General features: G+C 36.0%; 1 protein-coding gene and 1 long non-coding RNA gene across 8 annotated transcripts in view; one reads left to right on the top strand and one right to left on the bottom strand.

Moving 5' to 3' along the window:
• LOC140879246 (ribonuclease E/G-like protein, chloroplastic) overlaps positions 1-24,973 on the bottom strand; it is a 32,518-nt gene extending 7,545 nt beyond the window's left edge. Inside the window, exons 1-6 of one of the 7 annotated variants that reach the window (XM_073282924.1) lie at positions 24,898-24,973; positions 8,125-8,361; positions 6,815-8,037; positions 6,395-6,712; positions 6,233-6,274; positions 5,981-6,105 (exon numbers count right to left, since the gene is read on the bottom strand). In XM_073282924.1, coding sequence (XP_073139025.1) covers positions 5,981-6,105; positions 6,233-6,274; positions 6,395-6,712; positions 6,815-8,037; positions 8,125-8,353 — 1,937 coding nt within the window. In that variant the 5' untranslated portion in view covers positions 8,354-8,361; positions 24,898-24,973. Of the gene's footprint in view, positions 1-5,980; positions 6,106-6,232; positions 6,275-6,394; positions 6,713-6,814; positions 8,049-8,124; positions 8,652-24,040; positions 24,196-24,897 lie in introns of those variants that run through there. The other 6 variants (XM_073282923.1, XM_073282925.1, XM_073282926.1 and 3 more) reach the window with 6 other exon arrangements.
• On the top strand, positions 8,507-12,462 carry LOC140879248 (uncharacterized). The gene is made up of 4 exons (XR_012149378.1): positions 8,507-8,644; positions 9,526-9,578; positions 11,300-11,637; positions 11,731-12,462. It is a non-coding gene; the product is annotated as an uncharacterized lncRNA (long non-coding RNA).
• Positions 24,974-26,593: the final 1,620 nt, after the last annotated feature.

Here is a 26,593-nt window from a genome sequence, read left to right as displayed (position 1 = left end):
AGAGACATGAAGTACATCGGCAAAGCATTCAACACCACTGAAATCAAGGTTAATCTACATCCTCGAGACAAAAATGCTTTCTTCCAGCTTGCTAATTTTTTCGACATCTTAGACAAAACAGGTTCCCAGATCGAGAGTCTCAATGGATTTCCTCCTAGAGCAACCCCCAAATATTTAATGGCAACAATTCCCTCCCACGTCCAATCTCTCCCACCAAACCTTCCCTTTCTTCTTCTTCGCAATTGAAGCCCACTAAGGTACTCTTATCCAAATTGATCTTCAGCCTTGACAATAGGCAGAACAACTTTAAAATTTCCACTAAAAAACGCAGATGGTCAGCCTTCTTTACAAAGAACAATGCATCATCTGCAAACTCAATGTGAGAAATCTCTACCCACTCTCTTCCTACTTGCACTCCCTTGATAAGATCCAGTGACTTAGCCTTATCAACCAACCTGCCCAACACATCTACAACCAAGTTGAACAAAAATGGAGACAATGGATCACCTTGTCGAAGCCCTTTCTCCCCTTTAAATTTACCCCGGGGTCTACCGTTAATAAAAACTGAGAATGACACGTTAGAAACACAACATTGATCCATTTTCTCCATCTCACACAAAAACCCTTCCTGAGTATAACATAATCCAAGAATACCAATAAACATTATCATATATCAATTGTAGGACCAAGTGGTTGCCGCTTTATCATATATCAATTGTAGGACCAAGCGTCATGGTTCAATCGCTCTACGCGGGATAATTATTGCACCTCAAAATCTCCCTCCTAATAATTGTACTTCTTGCAATCAATAAGAATCGAACTCATGACCTTGTCTCTGATATCAATTGTTAAGATCGGGGGAGGTGTTTAGAAGGGGATTGAATAAACACTTCAAATAAATTCTTCTTCAAATCGAATTCATTTGGGTTAGCAACTGGAATTTAGTGATTCTCGTGAGTCAATGTCACTTGGTTAACAAAAAATTTGTGCGGAATAAAGCCTGAATGACAGATAGAACACTTAAACAGGCTACTGAACAACGAAATAGAAGACTGGCAGAAATGTAAAGAACACAAAATATGTTTCTGGATGTTCAGAGACTTGAATAACTCCTACATCACCCCTTCTTCTTTTTGGGAAGGATTTTCAACTAAAAAACTTTGGATAGTGCAAGCAATTTGCAAAATCCCAGTTCAGTTAGATCTTAACACTGCCTAACTGAAACTCCTAGCACTTCTTCTTTACAACTTGAACAATATACAAACTGCTACAAAAACAATGAATTTACAGTGTAAACTCTTAGCACAATTGATCCTCAATGATTATTATATATAAAATATGTAGTGTGCGCTATACTGCTTGATATCAGTTTAGCTCTTGAATGCTTGAATACTTTAACTTTTGCTTTGAAATTTCAGGAGAGCTACTAAACCGATCTTCCTTCTATCTATAGCGGTCCGATTCCAACGGTCAAGAATTTCAAAATAGATCCGTTCCACTTAAGGTAGCCATTGTATTTGTCTTGTCCACGTCAGCAGTCCTTTCTGACAATAGCACACATGTAGTGCGCTTGGATTTCTACCCGTCAGTTAGGCATAGAAAACCTTATCCCATTCCAGTTGTTATTCTGAGGTAAACTGACGTTCTTCTCAAAGAATGTTGGTTGGACTTAGACTGATGACTTGGTAGTTTGCGACGAGATTTCAGTCGAGTTCTTATTCGGTTCGGTTGACTAGTCCAGTTAGGTAAACCAGTTTGTCTTGTGGACTTAGTTATTCAGTTCGGTTGACTTGTTTCAGTTTGGCTAGTTCAGTTTTTGCCTTTAAATTTGTTAACACACCAAGACCTAATTGAATTGGAAAGCCCATCATTTTTTCTTCCTCGCTCTCATCTTTTCAACCACCTCACTAGCTATGAGACAACAATCTAAGATCTGTCTACCCTCAGATAAAAGCACTTTGATTTTCTGCCATCGTAACGGGTAGAACTTTCTTCAATCTCAACGCCAAGACTTTAGCTATTATCTTGTACAAGCTTGTTGTCAAACTGATAGGCCAAAAATCTCTTACGTTGACCGAGTCTTGTTTCTTGGGAATCAAACAAATTACGTTTCATTAGTGATGCCGTTGATAACACCCCTTTTAAAAAATTCATTGAAAACCTTCATCAAATCCCCTTTAATGATCTCCAACACTCCTAGTAGAAAGCAATTGAAAATCCATCGGGACTCGGAACCTTAGAGGTTAAAAACATTATATCCTCACCTTTGTCACAGTTGAGCTTTTAGAAAAGGTAGTATTTACCATGGAAAAAATCTAGGAGCATTGGACGTGCTTGTCTCGAATTTCACCGTCACCCATTTACCAAACAAGAGTTTGTCCAAGGTTCATGAAAGAAATGTGAATACCACTCGAAATGGCATGGTGGGAAACTATATATATATATATATATATATATATATATTTATATTTATATTTATATCTATATATATATCTATAAGAGTGTGGATAAAGGCCAATGTTTTCCAATTGTTGATTGACAAAACTAGCCCTTCATGTGTGAAGCTTGATAAATTGCATGGATATTTTCGTAAATTTATTTATATGACAAGGAGTTATTTGGGGAAAAAAATTCTCAATTAATATTGCCCTTAACTCTCATGAGTTAAATGTTATATAATTGTAACTAACTACATTGAATATTTGATTCAACTTCCATCCTAAAAAACAAGGGAAGAAACATTCAGTTTTATTATATCCACAAACAAATTACATCTATTCCAGTTTTCCAACTATACGTATATTAATTATTATTGTTGCTATTGTTATTATTTATTATTTTATTTGTAAGGTACAGTTTGATAGCCTATATTATTAATCTATGTATAACTTATCTTATCCAATCTCGCGTTCTTCTTATCATATTATTTATCCCTTTATTAATTATTTATTTTACATCAATCATATCATTAATTATTTATCTTACATCAATCAAATCATTGAATTTAAATTACTATATTACCCCTTATAATAATATTATTCATATTTTATTTATTGTTAAAAAGACAAAATGATAATTTATCATTTTTATATAAAATTTAATCAATCAAATCAAATCAACTATAATATATCAATCAAATCAAATAATATATTCACTATAATTTTTTATTTATTTTTTATAGCATTATATTACTTATCTATGTGTTATTTATCTCATCACTCAAACCAAACGGTACCTAAGATTATTACTCATATTATGTTAAAAAATTCTTTAATAATAAATATAAATTCCTATAATCAATTATATAACTTAATTATTCTAAAATTTTATAAACAATTATATGATTTTCATATTGAGATATAACAACTAAATATATTATCATTGTAATTTATAATTTATAAAATGATAAAATATATAATAGGTGAAATTGTTAAACTATGGAAATACATGGCAAGTGAATTAATTAATTATTTTATTCAATACATTGTTTCTCACACAGTAAAAATACTAAAAAATAAATTAATCTCTTTTCTTTATCATTTATCGCCTACACGGTCTTAAGTGGGGTTGCATGGATGGATAATCAAGTACCATAAAATTGAAAAGACATATGATAGTGGAATAACCCAATAAATGATATGATTATTTTAATTAAGAATTTATGAATGAGGAAGTATTATGTGATTAATTATATAAATTTATATATCTGGAAATGAAGAAGTATCATGTGATTAATTATAAAAAGTCATAAGACTTTTTGCAGTAACCCGTACCCCGTTTTACAAGATTAAATGGTAAAAAAAGATTAAAAGATTCTAATCTAAATTAACTAAGTGATTAATCAGATCGGAGCTTCCGAACCCAGATCGGAGCCTACGATCTCTGCGTCCAAACCTCATTTTCAAGTGCAAATTTAGAGGGTTTTCGAACCATTAGTCTATATTTGAGTGTTTTGGGTTATATTCTCGAGGGTCGGGCACTAGCGAGGTGCTACGGGGCTTGTAGCGGAGTTGTTCCTGAGTCGGAGCCTCCGACATCAACGGGCTGACGACGGACGCAAGTATAAGTCTAGACTCTTAGTAGATAGTGGGAGCAGCTATTAGTCTAGTTAAGGCTTGTAGACCAGTGTTAGTAATGTAGTATTATTTTGGCTTGTAGGCTTAGACTGTAGATACTTGTACATGTAGGCCAATGATTGAAGTACGTAAGTACTAACTGAGATACCCAACGAGTATACATGCTATATATTGTATATTATGTGTCATGATACATGTTTTACTACTTTGATATATTATGCAGCATTTGCATATTCATGTTGAGTCAAGTCTCCTTCGAGATAGCATTTGTAGTAGGGTCGCTCAACCCTGTATTCGTTGTTATTGTCTAACACCGAGAGACGCCGTGTTGACGGGGACTGATACTACGGTGGTTCAAACAAGTGTGTGAAGGTACCCAGCGGAGTTGAACTCATATGGTATTACATACTCATTGGCACCTAGACTGAGCAGATATTGTAAAGTACCCAGTCATTTGCATGCATCATAGTAGGTTTGTATACTCGTACTGTACGTTCTGAGCGTAGTCGCTCGCGTCCTTGTTGTTATGTTTTTTGGACACCCCATTCGACGGGGAACGTATGCAGGTGGACCAGAAGTGAAATCAGTGTTTAGTCGGTGACCAGGGCTTGGTAGCAAGGGTTGCCGGTGGAATCTAGATTAAGCTTCTATTCAGTGTATACTTTTATTCAAGTTGTTTTTCCGCTTATTTGTTAGTAAATCTGGTTAAGATATCTGATTTTTGTTATTGCATGCTTAAGACTTTGGTTATTAGGTGATCCGGGTCAGGCCTCTACACTTGTTATGCATATTCGCACTCCGATAAAAGAAGTTTTTAAAACAATACACTAATTTAGGATAAAAAGAAAATAGATGTCTTGGTTTTGAGCTTACTCAAACTTACTTTTCTAATTAGTTATGTTTAATTCATAATTATATTTTATTTGAGAGTATTCACGATAAATGAGTCGTTATCATATTTAAGCATATTTATTTTTTCAGTGAAATATTAAATATCATAAAACCGTATTGTAAGAGAGAGACAAATAATCAATTATCATAAACCGAGGGTTATAAATGAGAGTGAAACAGGTCGAATAAATTCAATAATTAAATTACATTAAATCAGAATTAGAATTTTAAGTTCATAAAGTTGAAGGTTATGAACAGAAGTAAATCAAACTTAAAAAATTGCACGAATTATTATAAATTTTAATACGTTATAATCAAATAAAATTACTAAGCTATTACAAGACTTTGAATGGATTGCCACAAGAAGCTCTAAAAAACTTTAAAAGTTCAGTAAAATTATTTGTAAATTTGAATTATAAAAAAATTATAAACATGATAAAAAAAAATTAAGCAATACGTAATTAACTCTGTTTACTATTTTACATGACCATGTTACTCATGGATTACAGTATAGACATTTAACATCATTATATATATTGTTAGGACTAATTTTCATAATTTATATGATATTCAATGGACAAATGTGCGAGACAATTAATTTTTGCACTATCACAACAAAATGAAAAATATTCCAAAAATTTTATTCATATTCACCCTACTATAAATTAACCATGTGTTTAAAGTAACATAATGATAAAAAAAACATCATATATATTATTAGGACTAATTTTAAAATTTACATAATATATATAATATTAATATTAAGTATTCTAAAAGGTATAAAAAAATAAAGTGAAAAATTTGGGAAAAAAAAAAAATTGTGCAATATAGAATATAGATTCACGTGTGGATGCACACGCTACATGCTAGTATATATTAAATATCTCACATCACAAACAACTTGAACTTTTGGATGAGTGGGCATTCGATAAGTAGATTTAGATCTGAGAACCATCACATGGTCAAACTTAGAGAACACGATCTCAATTAAAAAAAAGAGCAGATTTACTAACCTTTTACTAAGAATGCTGTTTATTTCTCCCTCAATTTTGTATTCATCAAAAAGGGGTGTCTTTTTACTGTACAACTCAACTCTGTCACAAAGATCAGGAGCTATCTTTTGAAGATAGTTGGTAACCTGATATACAACATAGCAGAAGTCAACTTCTTAAAATTAGAAATAAATAAAGGTTTACAGACATCAACAGATAAAATTTCGATATTCTAAAAAAAATTATAAGTGCCTAAAATACAGTAATAAATACCTCGTGATATGTCCTTGGAGAATCAACTACCATTTTCTTCACCTGTCAAGGAGCCAAATAGAGAGCTTAGGTCATGATTCACATGAAAACAAAAACAATACTGCGAGAGGAAACCTTCAAGGTGAAAACAGAAAATTGCATTAAAGGTGATTGTGAACCAACCTTCCCGTTAAAATAATCTTGGACAACAGAGAGTGTTTGGCCCATTGCCCTATGTAACATAACAGGAACAGCTCCATCAACACCTTCATCTGCAGCAAGAGCAGCAGATTTTGCATGTTCCATTATAGTTTCCCACGTTAACATCAGCCCTTCCAAATCTTTCTGCAGCTCCTCTAGTGGATGACCAGAAGCCACTGTTCGCACAGTGAGGCCAAATCCAGGAGGTTGAAAAGTTTTTGCTATTACTCTTAATCGTGTACGCTCACCACCAGAAATTTTTTTTGAAATTCCAATTGTGTTGCAGCGAGTGATCAGTATCTGCGGAATTAAAAAACGACTAAAAGAACTTGCCCACAGCTAGCTAGAAAATAAAATGCAAAGTATAAAGCAAAGAAAACAAAGCAAGGGAACGATACATACCCAAAATCGGCTTCTTAGTACTGGATAAGCAGTCAGCGTGGGGCCTTTTGTACCCAATCCTTCTTTAACAACTTGTACAATTATCTTAGAGCCCTCTTGAATTTGCGCCCACTTTCTTTCTTCTGTATGTATAACCTGAATATTGTTGGAGTCCAGGTGAATGCTGTTACTCTGCAACTGGTCTACATCTCCATTTAGCTGTTCCAAGAATCTCTCAGGATCAGCTTCATGTTCATGTCTAGAAACACTACCATTTAGATTTTCCTCTATAACTTCTGCAGCATCAAAATTAAAATGGTTATCATGACTTTCGTAGTCATCATCACCAAACTCATCTTCACTTTTGTCATCCTCAACCTCATCTAGTTCTTCAACTCCATCAAAGAAAGTTACGTTTTCAGGAAAATCCACATGATCCCCGGGTTTATCAATCATGGGGCCCTCTATCTCTATTCCATGAAATGGAAGTAATTCAAAGGGTTCCCTGTAAGTCTTTATATCCATGAAAGCTGGTCTTGGGCTGCCAATATCTACAAATGCACCACCCATATGGGGAACTAGCTTTGTTACTATTCCTAGATATACACTATCACACTGCACATTATTTTTTATAGGTTCCAACAATAATTCAACCAATTTATCATTTTCTAGAACAGCTATTCTTTGCATGGTACATAAGGAAGAGTTAATCAATATAACAGTGAAAGGCGAGTCCTCTGCTGCTGCATCGCTTTCTTCATGCAACAGATTCTCAAGTACTAGATGCTTCTCACCAAGTGCTAGCAGTGTCTCCTCGTCTGTAGAACACTCATTCTTGGATGCATCCGAGATGATCCGGACAGAAGAGCGACCACTACTGGTACATGAGTCAAACATCCAGGGTTCCTCGACGGGGTGGTCTGCCGATAAAAAACCATTAAGTTCGCTGTTGTTCTCTTTATCATTCACGCCAAACTCAGATTTATGATTGGAATCTTCATCGAACTGGGATTGATTTAAGCAATTTGCTCCCTTGTAGTCAATTTGGTTTGAAGTCCCAGTGTCTGTAAAACGGTGAGATGTTAAGGAGTGTAATAGCCAAGGCTCCTCAACAACCTGATCCCTTAAATTGTAAGTTTCTTTGACACGTGATTTCCTTCTGATACTGGGGTTTACACAATCTTTCAAGAACAGCTTTGAGATCAAAGAATCATTGCAATAGCTTTTCACTGTTTTTGATTCATCTGTAAAAGCACTGGAAGTATTTGAGTCTTCAGCAACATATCAAACTTAAAAAAAAAGGCCAGATTCAATATCAACATGATCAATACCTCTTAATGAAGCAGGAACAAAATTTTGTCGTGTTCTCTTTCCCAACCATGGATAAAGTATGAGAGCAATCGATCTTCTAGAACGAGGCCTGAGCTTTGCAGCATGCTTTCTATCTTGCTGGCTTGTGGAATATGGCAGAATTGGAAATTCAACTCCAGGTCTCCAGATGACATCAGATGATGTCCACATGCCTTCCTTTAAAAAACAATTAAAGCTTACTTCCTTCATATTCTCAGCTGGTTAAAAAGAAGTTAGAGGAGAGAAAATTAATTAGCTTCGTAAGATGGAGTTAGCGGGTTGCGACCCAGACTCTTCGGGTCCATAACCGGCGGCCAACGTCGACGGCGGCTCACCCGGCGGTCTAGGGTTCCGGCGATCTAGGGTTCCGAAGCCAGATTCTCAACTTACTTCTTGAGGGTTTTTTGCATAGAGTGTATTCCGATCCCAAGAAAGGGCTTCTCTCGCTCTCCAGGTTATCGCTTCAGGATTACGATAGTTCTTGAGCGGTTGACTGGTCCGGTAAGGATGTTATTGCCGATTCAGACGCAGCGTTGTTTGAGGATATATTAAATAATATTTTGATAAGAAATATAATGTAATATAAAATAAATAAAAAATGATAGTTAATTTAGTATTTGATTTGAACGATAGGTTATAGTTTATTGGATTTGATTCATTGAATTTTACATTAAAAATATAAATTACCATTTTGTCATTTTGAGAATAAATAAAATATGAATAATATTATTTATAAGGGTAATATAGTAATTTAAATTTAATGATTTGATTGATGTAAGATAAATGATTAATGATTTGATTGATGTAAAATAAATAATTAATAGATGGATAAATAATATGACGATAAGAACGAGGAATTGAATATGATAAGTTGTACAAGTACTAATTGTACTTGTATCAAACGGTACCTTAGGGGTAGAGGTGGAGGAGTCGCGTGTTGAGTGTAGCAGGTTGGAGGTTGGAGGTTTCTCTTAGCAGAGCAGAGGCGATTAGGGTGAAGGATGGCTAGAAGGGATGGGCTCAGGCTAGGAGGAGAGGCTTACACAACGTTGGAAATTTAATTACTTTTAATGACTTTAATGGATTTTGAAAATCTAGAAATATTCAACTTTGACTTTTGCAGACTCTATAAAAATTTAGTGGTATCCAAATTAAATTTTTGTAGAATTATTAAAAGTCAAGTGGTATTCAAACTTGACTTTTAACAACTCTATGAAAATCTACAAGTATTCAAATTTTCCATAGATTTTCCAAGATTCTTGTATATTTTTATATGTACAAAACTTAAAACACTAGGTACAACAATAAAAAATAAAAAATTCTCCCCTGTCCACCCTAAAAATTTTCGCAGACTTCTTATTCACAACTTTCTACCATATCAGGCGGCGCTTTTCTATTCTCTGCAAAAATCAACAAGGGTCTCCTCTCTTTCAAGGTATGTTTCCTCTAGAATCCTTATTTGTTAAATTTTTTGTTGTACAAATTGACTTCTCGATTGTTTATATGGGTTTAGCATATTATGATTTCACCAATTCGTGTCCCAGAAAAATCTTTTCTTTTTGTTGGATTCGGCCACTTTTGGATCCGCCCTTTGTGGGTTTGATGTAACTATTGTGTTAAGATTACATTTCAATTATTTAATGAGTAAACGATTCACGCCTTTGGTTTTTGATTGGCCCAAAGCTATTTTCATAACATTCATTATGACCCTTAATGATCATAAATCCAAGAATTTTATAGTTTCCTGTTGTCACCAATGTTTTCTCATCTTTAGTTTGTGTGCTCAAATGAGCAGTGTGTATTGACATAGTTAACAGGTAAAGTTGAAGATGTGATTTTAAAGATATGATCTTTTCTAAAATTTTCCCTACCTTTAACTGATGTCTCTTTCTAAATGCCATATAATGGAAATTCTGGTTGTTTCACTATAGAAATTTTTATGAATTCACGACACTCATGGGTTGAAAACATAATATATGCAGTTTTGGTATCCGTGTGTTGTGCTTCTTTTTTGCTATGTTTTAGCAGAGTAGCGAATGAGTGTAGAAATTTGTAGTAAAACTCTTAGGCTGTGATAAATGGACATTTTAGAGATATTGCAGATCAAGATAGTCAAAAGCATGGGTGAGGGGTTACTGGATTTGAGTAAATGTAAGAAGAGATAACGACATGTACAATTTTTTTCCCCTGAGAGGACTTATAGGGGATGATAAAAAAAAAATTTATACCAGCCTGCTCATTCTTTGTCACAAAGCCTAAGCGATCTTTATTTTCCAAATAGTGATCTTACGGATTGAACATGGAAAAAGATCATGAACTTAGCGTTTGATTTAGTAGGTAACACTTTATTAATAATGAAAAGACATGAGATGGAGATACTTGACAAATAGGCAGGGATATTTTGCAGCAAACTTAGATGATCGCATTCTTAAAGCATGAGAAATTATATTGTTTGACACAGTAAGGTTACAATCACACAACTGTGGTGGAATACCCAATGCTAGTTGATAGAATATGGGTTCAATTGTGTGTATATAGGAGCACTTGTATTAGTTAAATAGACCATGGTTTATGGTTATTTGGTGGTGGCTCTTGGATGATGTTTGGAACTATCTCTGTGTTATATATCTTTAGCATTCTTACTCTTCTGTTTTCTTTGGGCACTTTTAAACTTGCTGAAACAGTTTCTAGTGCGAGCGAATGGAGTGGAATGATTTGTAATGAAAAGATTTTAGTTTCATCTGGATTTACAAATTTAGAAATACAGAAAAATGGCACAATTAGATCAAGAGTAGCTTTCTTCATGCCTGCACGAACCAAGATGATGGAATATTTGACAAATGAGCAACATCTTATATATATTTGCGTGATCTTTTATGTACGTGTCCCCAATTCTCCATTAATTCTTCCATGATATAATTCTTTGCTCACTTTGCCCCTCAGCTCCCGCGTCTTAATTGGTATTTTCTATTTGAGCTTTAAAGTTGAATGCATATTCACCATTAATTATTGTAACGGTAAAAGAAATTTTGCAATGTTCTTGATGTTTGAGAGTAGACTAATCAAATAAACTTTGAAAAATGTGAATTGATATTATTTTTATTGTTGAGATAATTATTTACTTTATATTTATTTCTTATCTTCTGCATACTCAAGTCACATTATCAATGGGAGATTTACAAGCAAAATATAATGTGTGGACCGCTGAAGAGAGCAATGAATTGCTAAAAATCATGGTTGATGTTGCCATGCGAGGATGGCGTGATAAGAATGGAGTATTTAGCAAAAAAACCGTAGAAACAAAAATACTTCCTGCTTTGAATGACAAGCTTGGGTGTGGAAAAAGTATTACACAATATCAAAGTCGTCTGAAGTGGTACAAACAAAGATACACTAGTTATTGTAAGCTTATGCGTCATAACTCTGGTTTTGGATGGGATCCTGTGACAAAAAAAATCATGGCTAATGACGAAGTATGGGATGATTATTTCAAGGTGAGAGTCTTCAAGTTTGAAAAGTAAAATTTATTTTTAGAATTATAATTAAACTAGCTTTTACACTAATTGTTATTTTTTGCTCTTTACCAGTCTCATCCTAAACATGAATACTATCGGACAGACACTTTTGAGGATTATGAAGATTTGAGAATTGTTGTTGGGAATGGCACTGCTACAGGAAAATAATCAACTGGATCAGGAGATGACAATGATGCAAGAACAGTTGAGATATAAGAAAATAGGAGAACTAGTTTATTAGATGATTATGTATATGACCACAATATTGGTGAATATTTCATGCAAGGTGACAAACAAGAATCTTCATATCAGCCTGCATTTATCGAGGACTCTGTTTCACCATTACCCTCTCATCCCATAAGTTTAGAGGTTCAACCAACAACTAAGAAACGATATAGGACTGATTTTGAAGCAAGATCAACTACATGCAAGAGTATCAACCCAAATACTATGCACGAGTTCTCCCGCAGTCTTGAGAAGGTAGTTTCTAAGATAGAATCAATAGGGAATGCAGGTGACACTTGTTGGGAAGCTATCAAGGAGGTCCCAAATTTGGATAATGGTACTCGATACAAGGTGCTTGATTTACTTAACACAAGATCAAAAAAGATGGATTTCTTAAAAATGACAATTGAAGAGCGTTCGGGATGGATAGAGTATAAATTGGAAGGATAAATATGTTTTGAAACATGATTAATGATGAGTTAAACTGTGTTAAAATTTCTATTCTTGTTTTGAATTGTTTTTCTAATTATTGATTTAGTTGCAAACTCTTGAATTTTGGTTTATTTATATAAGTTTTCATTTGTTTCTTGAAAACATCTTGTTTGATATATGGGAATGGTTTTTTTATAAATTTGTACAGTTTTTTCATTTGAATTTGTTGTTTGCTATCAGGTAGTTTATTTAAATGTAAGATATGAATGTGGATGAAGTAGAAGAGCAAATGGAAGAAGAGGAATTCAAAGAAGAATTACATGAAACTATTGGGTTTTTATTGATGGAAGTTCGTGAGAACCTCTATACGTTTGCTAAACATATATCTACCATGAATTGGAAATGTGTCCATCGCCCTTTAAACAGACAACCAATAACTTCAAGGGGTGACAATTATATTCATAAAATATTAAAATAAGATCTAACAAATTTTCGAGAAATTTATAGAATGTACCCCGATGTATTTTTAAAATTGAGCAACATCCTTAGGGAGAAAACACATTTGCAAGACACAAGATACATTTGTGTTGAAGAAATGCTTGCCGTGTTTTTACTCGTGGTCGGTCATAATACTCGATACTGCTTGATTCGTAAAACATTTGATCGTTCACACTACAATACAAGTCAAAACTTCAACAAGGTATTGAAAGCATTAAATAGCATTGTAGCAGATATGATGGTTAAACCTGCAGTTGCAGTGCCAGAAAAAATAAGAGAGAGTACGAGATTTTATCCTTACTTCAAAGTAAGTAATGAAATTATTATTATTATTATTATTATTATTATTATTATTATTATTATTATTATTATTATTATTATTATTATTATTATTATTATTATTATTATTATTATTATTTTTGTTGTTGTTGTTGTTGTAGGATTGCATTGGAGCTATTGATGGTACTCATATTCCGGCCACTGTGTTTGGTCTTGATACTAACAGTTATCGTAATCGTCACGGGGCGATTTCTCAAAATGTTTTGGCAGCATGTAACTTTGATTTAGAATTCATATATGTGCTTAGTGGATGGGAGGGATCTGCACATGATTCAAACGTATTGACAGATGCTTTATCAAGAAATAATGGGCTGAAAGTGCCACAAGGTACTTATAAAAAAAATGTTTCTAGCTTATTTATATTTTTCAAGATTATATATTATATGTATTATTCACTTGATCCTATAAATATAGGTCGACAGGTAAATTCTTTTTAGTGGATGATGGATATCCAAATCGACGACAATTTTTGGCTCCTTTTCGTGGTGTGCATTATCATCTCCAAGAATTCACTGGCCAAGGTCGTCACCCTGAAGATGCAAAGAGTTGTTCAATCTTCATCATGCTTCTCTGAGGAACGTAATAGAGAGGATCTTTGGCATATTTAAATCGCGGTTCAAAATATTCAAAACAGCTCCTCCGTTTCACTATAAAACACAGAAGGATCTTGTATTGGCATGTGCTGGATTACACAATTTTCTTCGTAGGGAGTGTCGTTCTGATGAATTTCCAGTTAAAACTGAGACTGAAGTTCCACCATCTTCATCAGAACAAGTCTACGAAGATGGAAATTTTGATCAATTATTTGACACACAAGAACAACAGCGGGCAAATGCTAATGCATGGAGAGATGCTATAGCAAATCAAATGTGAAGCGATGTTGAACATATTGTCAATATCAATTAGAATTTTTTTCATAAAATTGTTGTCATTTTGTAAAAATTGTCATACTATTATGATTTTTAAGCTAATTTTGATTTTAAAATATTATATTATATTTTATTAAAAAATATTCATTAATTAATAAATTACGTTCATTAATACGCTTTAGGTAAATATTGAAATAAGTTGTGAATTGATTAGTTATTTATTAAAATGTTAAATGAATTTTATTTACGTTAATAATAATAATAATAAAATAATTTCAATGAAGATATTATATATTTCAAATAATTCAAAGATATATTAGTTTATCATTAAAGTAGACAATTATTCTACGTAATTAAAATGAAAAAGTCAAAAAATGTCTACAAAAGTCATACAAGAAGTCTATTGGAATCCATGGAATTCTGTTTAGAAATCTGTGAGAATCTATAGAATTCTGTTTAGAAATTTGTGAGAGTCTATAAAAGTCTATCAACTTCATAAAAGTCTATCATTAAAAAAGTCACTGAAAGTCATTAAATCTCTGGATTGAATACACCTTTGTTATTATGAGGGGTTTGCCTCTAAGGTGGTGAAGGAAGTTAGGATCGAACAGAAATTGTTCCTAACTAGATTGGGTTCGAGGGGAGACTCGATATGCTTGACTGAGCGAACTAGAAAGGCTAGTTATCTCCTGGAGCTGAATTTTAGCAAAGCACGTTGGCTAGGGTCAAAGATACGGGAATTTGCTATTAGGACCTTACAATTTCCTACCTTCTACAAGTGGAGAGACAAGGAAGAAGTTATCTTCCCGCATAGACTTATCAACCGTAGAGGAAGTTGGCTGAAAGTGAGCAAAATTTCTCAGAAGGGAATCAAACAGCGCATCATTATTCCGAGCGGGCGAGAGGAGTGGGGGTGGAAGCGTATGGCCAACCAGATTTTCTTCTTTCTAGGACAAAGGAGGAGGGCTGCAGGTTTCGAACAAATATCTTTTCATGGCAGTGATCGGGTGCTCCAGCAGAACAGAACAAGGAACAAGGCCCCGCTTTTCAAGAGATTTCGGGCAGCTGACGCTAAGGAAAACATTAATCAGTGCCAAAATAGGGATTGGAGGAAAGCAATTATCATTACCAAGAAAATGGTCAATATTTCATGAGAGTTGGTTAGAACCGTTCTATGGAAGGCAGTGAAGAGAAGGATAGAGATTTTTCCATTTCAAGCCAACAAAGCAGTGTGGTGGCCAAACAATGATGAAGATGCAACATTCTACTTGAAGATTAAGAAATGCTTCCTAGAAAGGAGAGTAGTCTTATATTTTGAAGAGTGAAGGCCCGATATCAACAGGGAACATGAGGTGTTCGCATGTTGCTACAGTTGGGTGAGTATATTAGATCTCCCATGGGATTTATGGTCTGAAGAGCTGCTTTCCAGAGTGGGAGAGAAATGTGGAGGGTTGTTTGGACATCAGTAAGGACACCACTATGCTTAAAGATTTGTCAGCAGCTAAAATCAAGGTAGATGGGCCAGAGGGAGGCTTCATTAACAGCTTTTTGCAAATCCAAACGATACGCGGACCCATGGTTGTTCGCATCGTAGTGGATTCCGTTAACGTAGCGGCGTACGAGTTCATCGAGAAACGGACTTTTGCCCTAGTTGTGACTGAATTCAAGAGGGCGGTAGAGAGAGGGGAGGAGGGACGGAATAGCAATCCGTTACACACCAGCGGAGGTGCTGCAGAGACTCCCAAAAGGAGCCACATCATTACCAATCTTCCAGTAGTGGAGAATAATCGGGCAGTTAGAGATCAAGGAGAGGAACAATCTACTAAAGGAGAGCACATCAAAATTCTCAAAAAGAACAGTCCTAAAGGGTTGGAAGGATTCAGGAAGAGAGTTATTCGGTCTTCTTCAAAGTTAGGAGCATAGGTGAAACGCCTACTACTAATAAAATGCGGAAAAACTTTTTTTTTTTTTATAAAAAAAACTATACATATATGCCCATACATATATGTATCAACATTAAAATACTGCTAATAAATAAAATTCTTAAAACAAAAGCTTAAATAAATAATAAACATTAAACCACTGAAAATCTCACGTCATGATAAATAAAAATAATAATAATATCTAAGTAAAAATCCATAAATCTCGAATGCGGAAACATAATAAAAATTATTTCTCTCAAACACTGGAAATTGAAAATATGAAACATGTTTTATAAATTCTCAAAGTACTCAAACATGTTAAGACTCAATGCGACGGTCACGGGGCCACTATCATGCACACTCATACGTCCTCGCCACCGGTAGGAGCAACATAAGAATCATCATGCTCACCTGCACCATATAAGCGTAGTGAGCCTAGATGCTCAACATGTCTAATTCTTTATAACGAGAGTTAAAATAATGCATCACATAATCATACTAATACATATACGTGTACATGCATGCATGAATAAAACTGTTGCAAAATCATAACATAAACATCACTGATCCTGATTCTTGACCATGAGCATACTTAACATAGTTGAGCATGATATTTTGAAACTGTCTATGGTCCTATCAGTAAGTGTGACTAAATCTGTGCCGACTGATCAGTCTCCTGAACCAACGTACGTGGCTTTGATAAATCGCCTCTGTGCTGGTAGTAAACTACCTCTTAACATAAATAGTGGATAACCACCTCTGTGCTGTCACACTACTTCAATTCCCATCATAAAAATATTTTGCTGCTCAACACTTGATCATAATCATAACATGTAAACTTTCATGAATGCATGCACTAAAAATATGTCCGTAATATATATTTAATTGATTTTCATAATAAATATACTTATACTTAAAAATTACTTTCATGCATAAAATAAATTAATTATATATTTCGGACTTGGTAATTTTCATTGGTTGGTGCAGACTGCTGATCACTCACTCTAAGCCCATTAAATCTTAAGGTGGCCCATTAATTAAACCAAAAGCCCAAACATTATTTTCTTAAACTTAACTGGACCTAAATAAAAATATTTAAGCCCATTAACTTAATTAACCCAATAAATTCCTAGACTGACCTAAAAATCCACTGACTGACCCAAAAATTCTCATTGGCTCCCAAGCCCATAAAAATCATTGGGCTAACATAAATAAATTATTTAAATCCCAAATAAAATTATTTGGAGGCCCAAATAATTTTTTAATTAATTAATAAAGCCCAAAAAAACCACTTAAATTAATAAATACTTAAAAATTAAAATACCCGAGCCCGGCCCACCTAACCCGGACCCGGACTCTACTGACCCGACCCATGACACCCCAGACCCGATCCGAGAACCAACCCAAAACCCTAAACCCGTCGCCCCCTCTCTCTACTCTTCTAGACCATGAGCAGCGGCCACTCCCGGCGTTCGGCCGGCCAACTCCGGCCACCAATGGCCGGCGTACCACCACCCAAGTCTAGCCCACTCCTAGGCGGTCCTAACATGACAAGAATCAGCCCAAACCATCGCCTAGGGAGTGAGAACAAAGTCTTGCATTCAGCTACTTCCCCAGCTCGCGCGCAGACATGAGCAGCGGCAGTATTTCCGCTCGTTCTCCCTGCTCCAACCACCAATGACCGTGAAACCACTTTCCAATCCTAGACAACATCTAGAGGTTTCAAACCCTTCAAACCTCACTCATAATAGTGGCCTGAGGAAGGAGAACAAGGTCTTCTTCCTCAGAACCCTGAACATGTGCGAGTTGTGCACCAGAAATGAAGGGCTTCATTTTAGACCTATACATGGCCCAAACCAACATGACCATTCAACCACAAGGACCCTAAGACATGCCCTCAGATGTGGATCAGTCGCCTGGACCTTTACCATGCATAAAAACGTGATCATACTCATGAAAGATCAAGCAAAACGTGAGCAAGAGGAAAGAAAGATGCCATCTGCATATAAGTTTGAACAACAAACCTATATACCACAAAATTTCTGCTGTAAAAACCAAAATAATAGCTTATATGGTGTTGAGGAAAGAATTAAACATGCCTTGATAATTATTACGAAGAATATCGCGTGTACGGGCTCCGGGGCGACGAACCTCCAAAAACTTCTTTAAAAATCTGGAAACCTACGGCTATGGGGGATTGGTTTTCTGCTGAAACTTAAGGGAGGGATAGAGGAATGAGATGGAGGCGGCTTGAGAAAGAAACGAGAGTTTTGGGTTTAGGTTTAGAGCCCGTTTGAATTTTGTAGACATTTTTTAAAATAAGTGCTTTTAAAGCTATAATTTTTTGCTTTTAAAAAAACTCTAATTTTGACTTAAACCAAACACCTTGTTAACTGAAAAGCACTTAAAAAAGTGCTTTTTTGGCCTGACTTTTGAAACCAAACGGGGCCTTAGTAAAAATAGATTTTTAGGCTAATAATATGCTAATTAGGAGATAAATGCATATTATATATAAATAATACATATTAAAACTCCTACTAAATATATAAATCTGATGTTTTAAAAATAAATCCCGAAATTAAAATTTAAGGGATTTTTAAGTCTTTAAAAGTCATTAAAATGACTTATTTTGGCTAAAAACAAGCTTTCTAAAATACATAAATAAAATACCATAATTTTTCAGAATAAAAACTTCAAAAATAATAATTTATGGCTTCTAAAATCTCCTAAAAATAATTGGGATGAAATATCTTTAACTCATCCGTCCACGGTCCCGTCTACGCGATCAAAATAATAAATTTCTTAAAATCTAGAATTTCCATAATTATGGGTTAAATGCTAAAAATAATTTAAATCATGCACTTAATACACATAATAACACATAAAATAATATTTAACCCACAAGTCTAAATTTTAAATAATTATCTTCTTTAATTATGCATGCGAATTTATGGAGGAAAAATACCGGGTGCTACAAGAGGTGACTGGGATTATATCTGAAGATATAGGAGGAGCAATTGTGGAACAGCCGACACCACCTATCAATTTTGTGTACTCAAGGAGAAAACAAATTGTGGCTGACCCTCAAGGGTAAAAATGGAGGAGAAGCAAAGGACAGAGGACCACTTGGGACTGGAGATGACAGGACTTCTGAACAAAGAGATCGAGTGGATGGAGGAAGATGCGGTTAAAGATTTCGGCGGTGGTAGCATTTCGGAGGTCTCCGACTCTTTCGTTTCAGATAACACTAAGGATTGGGAGATGGACAACAAGTCTCAAACTCAAGCGGGATTGGAGGACATCAGGGGCATCTTCGGATCACCAGCAGGTAAGTACTCTAATCAACCTTTGGTCCGTAAGGAATTTCCTGATCCAAAGGGGGTTTCGATAAGCTTTCCTTCCAAAAATCAAACCCATTCTCTTTCTTCCATTTCTTTTCCTTTCGGTGGGTTGGGTGGGGAGGCTGAAGGGGGGGGGGGGGGTTCACAAACTCACTGTCGGATATTATGCTGGATGAACAGTCCGAGAAACAAGTTTCCGGAGATGGGATCAGTCTACCTTCTCGAGTCGAGAATAAGCTAAGTGATTTATTGGGGCAGAGAGCTATTGGCAATAATTGCCTTTCCCGAATGGAGGTCAGCATTGTGAATTTTAACAATGCAGAAACAGATGGCAGGGAGGACAGCAGATTCAAAACGTATAGAGATTCCACTGCAGGTAGAGTTTTGGATGAGGTCAAGGTAATCTCGGGTATTGGTGTGGTTTAATGAAATTTTTTTCTTGGAACATTAAAGGGGGAGGATCCAGTAGTAGAAAGAGTTTGATTAGAATGATTCTTCGTAGATAAAAGCCGGATATAGTCATTTTTCAAGTAACAAAGCAAGTCAGGGTGGACAGAAGATTCATTTCTAGTTTGTGGAAATCTAGATTTATAGAATGGCTGGAGTTGCCAGCATCGAGAAGAGCTGGGGGGATTTTAGTGGCGTGGGATTCAAAGACGGTTTCAGTGATGGATAATTTGATCGGAGAGTTCTCAGTTTCGATTAAGATAGAAAAGAGCAGCACTTCGTATTGGTGGTTATCAGCAGTTTACGGCCCTTGCACGCCTAAGGATCGTCAAAATTTCTGGGACGAGTTGGCAGGTTTGAAGGTCTTGTGTAGTCCTAATTGGTGTGTAGGTTGAGATTTCAATGTGGTGAGGTCCTTGATTGAAAAGTTGAACAGTAGCACAGTGACCAGGAGCATGAGAGGCTTTGATTCTTTGATTGAGGAGCTCGAGTTGTGCGATCCACCGCTTTTGAACGGCAAATTTACTTGGTTCAATAAGCGAGTTTCACCTATTTGTTGCAGGCTGGACATATTTTTATTCTCAGGGGGTTGGAGTGAGATATTCAGGTTCAGTATACAGTTGATTCTGCCAAGAACAACTTTAGACCATAATCCTTTGATCTTGGATAAAACACAGAGGAGTGGGGTCCAAGTCCTTTTAGGTTCGAAAGCATCTGACTGAAACATAAGCACTTCAGAGATGAGTTCTCTAAATGGTGGACGAGTAAAAATTTGCAGGGGTGGGAGGGGTATAATTTCATGAGTAAACTGAAGGAATTAAAATCGGACATCAGAAAGTGGAATTCAGAAAATTTTGGGAACATAGATGTTCGAAGTAAGGAGCTGGAAAACAAGATCAACGCGATGGACGCCCAAGAGAGTGAGGGTTTGTGGGGAGACAGCCAGGGGTTAGAGAGAAGAGCTATTAGGAGTGAACTGGAAGAGTTAGCATGCATAAAATCTCAAAAGGAGCAGCAGAAAGAAAAGGTCAAATGGTTGAAAGAAAGGGATTGTAACACAAAATTTTTCCATTCATTACTTAGCCAAAGGAGGGGTAGGACAAGGATCGATAAATTGGAGATGGAGGATGGAAATTTTTGCACGGATAGTCATCTTATAAAGGCGCAACTAATTGAATACTACCATGAGTTATTTAGCAAGTCAGGTTATTGGGGTTTTGGTATAGAGGGCATTGAATGGAGCCCAATTGATCGAGATGAAATGCTACAGCTTGAGATGCCGTTTACGCAGCAAGAAATCAAAAAAGCAGTGTTTGATAGCGATGGATCGAAAGCTACGGGAGCTGATGGGTTCTCACTACAAGTATATCAGGAATGTTGGCATGTTATAAAAGGGGATTTGGTTAAGGTTTTTGAGGAATTCTATGAGAAAGGAATAATCAACGCGGTGACAAACGAAACCTATATCTGTTTGATCCCCAAAATGAAAGAATCACGGCGTATAAAGGATTTTAGGCCTATTAGTTTAGTAACCAGCATGTACAAGATAATGTTCAAAGTGTTGGCCACGCCTTTGAAGAAGGTAATGACTACCACGATTGCTGATTCACAAAGGGCGTTTATTGAAGGACGACAGATCCTCGACTGCTGCCTCATAACTAACGAGATGGTAGAGGAATTCAGATTGAAAAAGAAAAGAGGATGGGTTTTCAAGGCGGATTTTGAGAAAGCATATGACAATGTGGATTACCGATTTTTGGATTTTGTACTCATGAAGAAGGGTTTCGGAGATAGGTGGAGAAGATGGATCAAAGGGTGCCTCGATAATGTTAGCTACTCGATCATGATCAATGGTAGGCCTTGTGGCAAAATAAAAGGGGAAAAAGGATTAATACAGGGTGATTCCTTATCTCTTTTTCTTTTTAATTTTGTGGTTGATGTGTTAGCAAGACTGATGGACAAGGCAAAGTCAATGAACTTTATCCAGGGGTGGGATATAGGAAGAGAAAGGGTAGATGTTTCTCATATCCAATTTGCTAACGACTCTTTATTTTTCGTGAAGAGTGAAGGACATTTGAGATTTTTGAAAGATGTTCTGATTTCTTTCTGTGACATGTCTGGCTTAAAGATCAACTTAGAAAAAAGTGCTTTGTTATGCATTAACCATGAGACCTAAGTGAAGGAGGAGATGGCCAGAGAATTAGGTTGCGGTGTTGAGGCTTGGCCAATTCAATATTTGGGAGTTCCTCTGGGAGGAAGTCCTACTAAGGCCTTTTTTTGGGAACCGGTGTTGTTTAAGATGTCAAAACAATTAGCAAGTTGGAAGAAAGCTTTCCTATCGAGAGGGGGAAGACTCACTTTGATTTCGGCAGTCATGAACGCAATACCGTTGTATCACTTATCACTGTTCAAATTCCCAAGGGGGTGGCAGAATCCATGGATAAGATAATGAGGGACTTCTTGTGGGATGGGCCGAACGGAGATAAGCATTGCCACTTGGTAGCATGGGACAAGATTAACATCCCGAGGACCAGGGGGTTTGGGAATTGGCAATATGGGATTGAGGAATAAAGCTTTGTTGGGTAAATAGTGGTGGCGATTCTCAAAGGAAGGGAATACGATGTGGAAAAGGATTGTAGTTAGCAAATACGGAATGCAAGAAAACGGATGGGATGCGGGTTTAGCAAGGAATAACACGTTCAGGAGTCCATGGAAGTTCATCTCTAGGGTTCATCCGACTTTTACCCAATCAGTGAGGTTGGTAGTCAAGGGAGGAGATAGAGTTAGATTTTGGGAGGATTGTTGGGCGGGGGTATCTTCTTTTAAAATTCTTTTCCCAGCGCTTTTTCAAATCTCTCGAGTTCATAATAAGCCCATTTCATTTTTTCTTTTAAGAGATTTTTCTTCTTCATTAAATTCTTTATCCTGGAATTTGCATTTTAGGCGCGATCTGAGGGAGGAGGAGATGGATGATTTAAGCAGATTATTGGGAATTTTAGGGAGCATTTCGCTACAGAAGGGGGGGGGGGGGGGTTGAGGATGTGAGGTTGTGGAAGTGGGATGCTTCAGGAGAGTTTTCAGTGAAATATTTCTTTGACTCTTTTTTTACTGAATCTTTGTTTCCAAAATTTGATCTTTTTCAAGCCATCTGGAAAGCACCGATCCCTTCTAAGGTAAAGGTTTTTTCTTGGACTTCAGCGTTGGGTAGGCTGCCGACTTGTGAAGTGATCCAAAGGAGGTTTTCGAAATGTCATTTAAATCCAAACTGATGTGTACTTTGCAAGCAAGCGGGAGAGACTCGGGACCATTTGTTGGTTCATTGTCCTTACACGATGACCTTATGGTGGTTAGCGTTGAGGAAATTAGGATTGATGTGGGTTACACCGAAGTCCACGAAGGATTTGTTTGCAGCAGATTTGGGGTGTTATTTGGGTAAAAGAGGGAGAATTCTTTGGGCAGCCATAATTCATTGCGTTTGCGGGATTGTTTAGTTGGAAAGAAACAACAGGTTATTTGAAGACACGGAAGTTTCAATTGGGAAAATTTGGGAGAAGATAAAGCTGAGAGTGCAGCTTGGTTACACATCTTAACAAATTTCCAATCATTTTCAATCTTAGATTTGTATAGGGATTGGAGATTGATTTTGATTTAGCTTAATACTAGAGAGACTTGAGAGTTTTTGTGGACCACTGGTCTACCTATGTTTGTAACTCTTTTATTATTTTAATAATATTTGTGTTTCTTATCAAAAAAAAAATTAATTAGCTTCATAAGACACTGATTGTTCAGAAAGTACATCAATGTTCAAGTCAACAGATTATAAAGTAAATGATAAGATGACTTTTTTATTTCTCACAGGATAAAATAGAAAATTATTATTATTATTATTATTTTTAAAAGAAACAATAAATAGAAAATTAATATCACCCATCATTCCAACTTAAAGACATGATGTAGAAAAAGACAACATAGAAACCCAATCACGTAATAAGATTTAAGATTTAGTTGTATTTCTGTGGATGTATTTCCTGGAAGGTTACTTCTGCGAGTTTTCTTATGATAGTAGGATAGCAGCAGTCATGTGTTTTTCCTAAAATGTTGTAGAGTGATAAAATATATCTGTCAATAGTTAGGAGTAACGTAAATGAAAAGGCCATATAGATGAGAAAGAGTGAAAAACCAACAAAACTTCAAAATGACCTTTAAAAAAGGGCCTATCACTGATTATCCAATAGAGTAGCCTACCTAATAGTCCTGGAAAAGTTTTCATTACACCATTTTAATTTAGACCAGTATAGAAGTTTTTGACCCAGTAAAAGAATTTACAGAATTTGAACAGAGCCTTTTGCTTGCAAACTGGAATATTGTGGCAGTGAATTTAAAAGTGATAACCTCATGACTTGTGCATTGATCAGAGGCTCTATCATCCGAGGAAAAAATTAATGGCTTCAGGCACTGAGCAACATGAATCTAAGGGTTGGTTTAGAAGCAGCCATGACCCTAGAGCCGGCAAGGAAGCAAAAGATTAGAGATGATAAAAGTAACCAATGCGTAAGTCAAACAGGAACTTGATTCAGAAAAAGCAAAAAACAGGAAAAATCGCAGTTCACTTCCTTCTAATTAATATCCACTATTGCCGACATGATTTTATTCAAGGCATGACAAGGAACTCCACCACCCTATTTTCGAAAACGATATACAATTAAAGGAAAAAATATATGATAAACGTGAGGAGGTTATAGGATTTGATATTTTATGTTTCAAAATATGGCTCCCATTTTCCTCATTAAAGAAACTTTTTCGAAGCTCTAACTAGAAACCTGAATTACAAAACCAAGCAGTAACCTATTATAGACAAATGCAGCTCGAAAAAATTCAACTGAAACTATTAACAATATATAAATACAAACACACAAAATGTAGCTCCCCTACCCATCCGTTTCAAAAACAAGTAACATCATTAACTCTATGACAAACTTTCATCAATATAAGCGTCTTGAAGAAGCTTGGAAAAGGGTTTCTTCATTCGGGCATTCCAACAAACATGATCATGAATAATTCTATGTTGCAACACTGAAATCTAAATCAATCAACTTTGGATGCCAATGGAATTTTGAATACAGAAAAGTTGGGAAACAGATAAATTACACAACATTGACTGCATACCTGCGATGGAAATGAATACAAGGAGAGAAATACGTGAGGCTTGTGGAATGAAAGTGCCGCACTTCACTTTTTTCTACTGTACTGTCGTCGCTCAACATGTTTATCTACTTTCAAATATTCGAAAAATAATAAATCTCACTTTGGACCCCCAAATTTCATTTACTCTGAAAATGACGTCCTTAGTTTTTTTTTTCTTTTTTAAAAAAAACAAAAAACAAATTCATCTATTTTTAATTTTTGTTCTAGTTGACTGATGAAAAATAGTAGCCCATCAGTTTGAATTTTATTTGTTGACGGAAAATTCTAATCTTTTACATTATTTATGCCACTGTAGTGATTTTGGTTTATCATTGTTATAACAATAGCATTTTTTTCATAAGCAGATTATAAATTCGTGATGTTTTATGCTTGTGAACATGGAAGTATAAATCTATTCAAACCAAACTATTGGATCCTTTGATTTTGATGATAACAAACAATATCTCGTTATAAATCAAGCTGCATTGTTCATGTACTTTAGGTACTCAACCATTGCTTTGAGCCATTGCTTTAAATGAAAAAAAGTTGAAAAAAGAAAAAATGTTCTCTCTAGCTTTTTTTCTCCCAAATTGACCCCAAAAATCGCCACCTATCGGCCGGCTGGCGGGTGCCGGATTCCTGCAAGCCCATGGTATCATCCGAATCTTCTCGTCAAGGCGACCAACATACTCAAATTTCAACTAATTCGGAGTTGATTTTCCCCGTCAAATGCCCGATTGAAGACTCGTCATTTCCGTCCATTTCTGAGATTCCGGTCATCGTTGCTCCGATGGACAAGCCCATTATACCATCGGATTCGCCTCCTCAAGGCGAACACACGGTCAAACTTTCAGACAATTTGGAGTCCATTTGCTCTGTCAAATCGCCGGTCAAAGCTCCGACGACATATTTCATACTACAACCATCCGCGATTTCCCAGATCCCGGGCGCGTCCGAAGGTTGTCCGGCGATTGGGACCCCAATCTGGAATCCTCTTTCCAAGCCGCTTCTGATGGCACCAGCGGTGAGGCAATCGAAGGTTGCTAGCTCCGGCAATTTCAGATCTAAGTATCGACAGTACCTATCACACGCCCACTGGAATCTTTTTCCAATTACTTTGTCACCGCTGCTTGTTAGGAGTCGTTTTTGTGCGTTATTTTGCATGTTTTGTGTTTGTTTTGCATTCGTTTCATTTACGTTGTGTATGTTCTTTACCATTCTTGTTCTGTTTATTGTTTTATTGTGTTTGTAGTCACTCCTCTGGTTTATTTATTTATAATGCAGGAAATCACTAGGAAATGCTGATTTTTGGTGAGAAGGCGATGCACGCATGAGGCCGTGAGGAAAGCAAGAGAAGGAATTTATATTGCTGGAAAAAGACAAGGCGCCCGGGCGGCACTTTTCTACCGCCCGCGCGCACTCATGTTTGGGAAAAACAGTAGCTGGCCATAAGACAAGGCGCCCAGGCGGCACTTTTCTACCGCCCGCGCGCACTCACAAATGAGCAAAACAGTATGTTGCCAATTTTTCAAGCGCCCAAGCGACACTTTTCTACCGCTCGGGCGCGATGCGTAGATTTGGAATTTTAATATTTTGGAGAGCTTATTTCGGGAAGGATTCTTGGGGACTATAAATACAATTCCTTCCATAGATTTAAGGGATGAACAGAGGCGCACAG

Source organism: Henckelia pumila, chromosome 2, assembly GCF_033568475.1.
Source record: "Henckelia pumila isolate YLH828 chromosome 2, ASM3356847v2, whole genome shotgun sequence".
NCBI lineage: Eukaryota > Viridiplantae > Streptophyta > Magnoliopsida > Lamiales > Gesneriaceae > Henckelia > Henckelia pumila.
Note: the sequence above shows the minus strand (reverse complement) of the source record. Positions and strands in the feature narration are given on the sequence as shown.